At 41.6% G+C, this 1,145-nt stretch overlaps 1 protein-coding gene across 1 annotated transcript in view; it reads left to right on the top strand.

Moving 5' to 3' along the window:
* Positions 1-1,139, top strand: part of LOC102263182 (mucin-16-like) — a 36,533-nt gene extending 35,394 nt beyond the window's left edge. Inside the window, exon 39 of the mRNA XM_005863166.2 lies at positions 944-1,139. Within this exon, the coding sequence (XP_005863228.2) occupies positions 944-1,051 (108 nt within the window). The 3' untranslated portion in view covers positions 1,052-1,139. The remainder of the gene's footprint in view (positions 1-943) is intronic.
* The last annotated feature ends 6 nt before the right edge of the window (positions 1,140-1,145 follow it).

Genomic DNA, 1,145 nt, shown 5'->3' with positions numbered 1-1,145 from the left:
AGAGATTTGTATGTACTAGTCCCCAAATGGAAAACAACCAAGATGTCCACCAACAGGTGAAGGATAAACAAACTGTGACACATCCCACAATGTGATCTTCCTCAGCAATAAAAAGGAAAGAATTAATAATACGTGCAATGACATGTATAAATCTCAAATACTTATGCTGAGTGAGAGAAGTTAGGTAAAGAACAGACTGTATGATCCCATTTATAAACAACCTTTACAAAATACTAGCTATTCTATAGGGACAGAAATCAGGTCACCAGTTGCCTGGGAATAAGAAGGTGTCTGCAGGAGGAATTACAGAAGAACCTGAGTACACTTTTGGGGTGATGGGTATTCCTTATCTTGATTATTGTGACAGTTTAATAAGTTATCATCAAAACTTATCAAATCATTCACATAAAATGTATGCAGTTTATTGTATATCAGTTATACCTCAGTTAAGCTATAGCGTGGGGAGAAGGAGGGAGGGAAGGATGAGGAATATAAATGGTTACTAGAGTGAAAATGGTAGAACAAATGAGAGTGAAAAGGGGGGAGAGAAAAACAGAAAGATAAAAGATGGAAAAAGGGAAAGGGAAAAAAAGACTGATAGAGAAAATTAAATTTAAAAAGGAGAGGGAACCTGACTGGTATGGCTCAGTGGTTGAGCTTCGATCCATGAAGCAGGAGGTTAAGGTATATGCACAGATTGCTGCCTCGGTCCCCAGTAGGGGGCAAGGCTGCCAATCCATGATTCTCTCTCATCATTGATGTTTCTATTGCTTTATTTCTCTCCCTTCCTCTCTTTGAAATCAATTTTTTTTTTAAAAAAAAAAAGTTGTAAAGCAGAGGGACACGTCTGCTCTATGTGGCTTTGGACATCTTCTTCCCTAGTATTCTCTCATACTTGGACAGCCAGACAGTCCATTCTGAGTCCCTGTCCTCACCTTCACAGGTCACCGTGTGCCTGCGGAAAAAGGAGGAAGATTTTGAGATTCAGCAACGATGCCCGGTACCTGCCACACCTAGACCTGAGGCAGCTGCAATGACTAGATCTGCCTGAGGCCCCTGTTCCCATCCAGGGCCCAAAGGAGCTTGGCTGGACCAGAAATCAACCACACTGATCTGTCACATTCTCTGGGCCCTTCTTAACATGG

The sequence above is a fragment of the Myotis brandtii genome, unplaced genomic scaffold (genome assembly GCF_000412655.1).
Source record: "Myotis brandtii unplaced genomic scaffold, ASM41265v1 scaffold1735, whole genome shotgun sequence".
Classification (NCBI taxonomy): Eukaryota; Metazoa; Chordata; class Mammalia; order Chiroptera; family Vespertilionidae; genus Myotis; species Myotis brandtii.
This window is presented reverse-complemented; position numbering and strand designations above follow the sequence as displayed.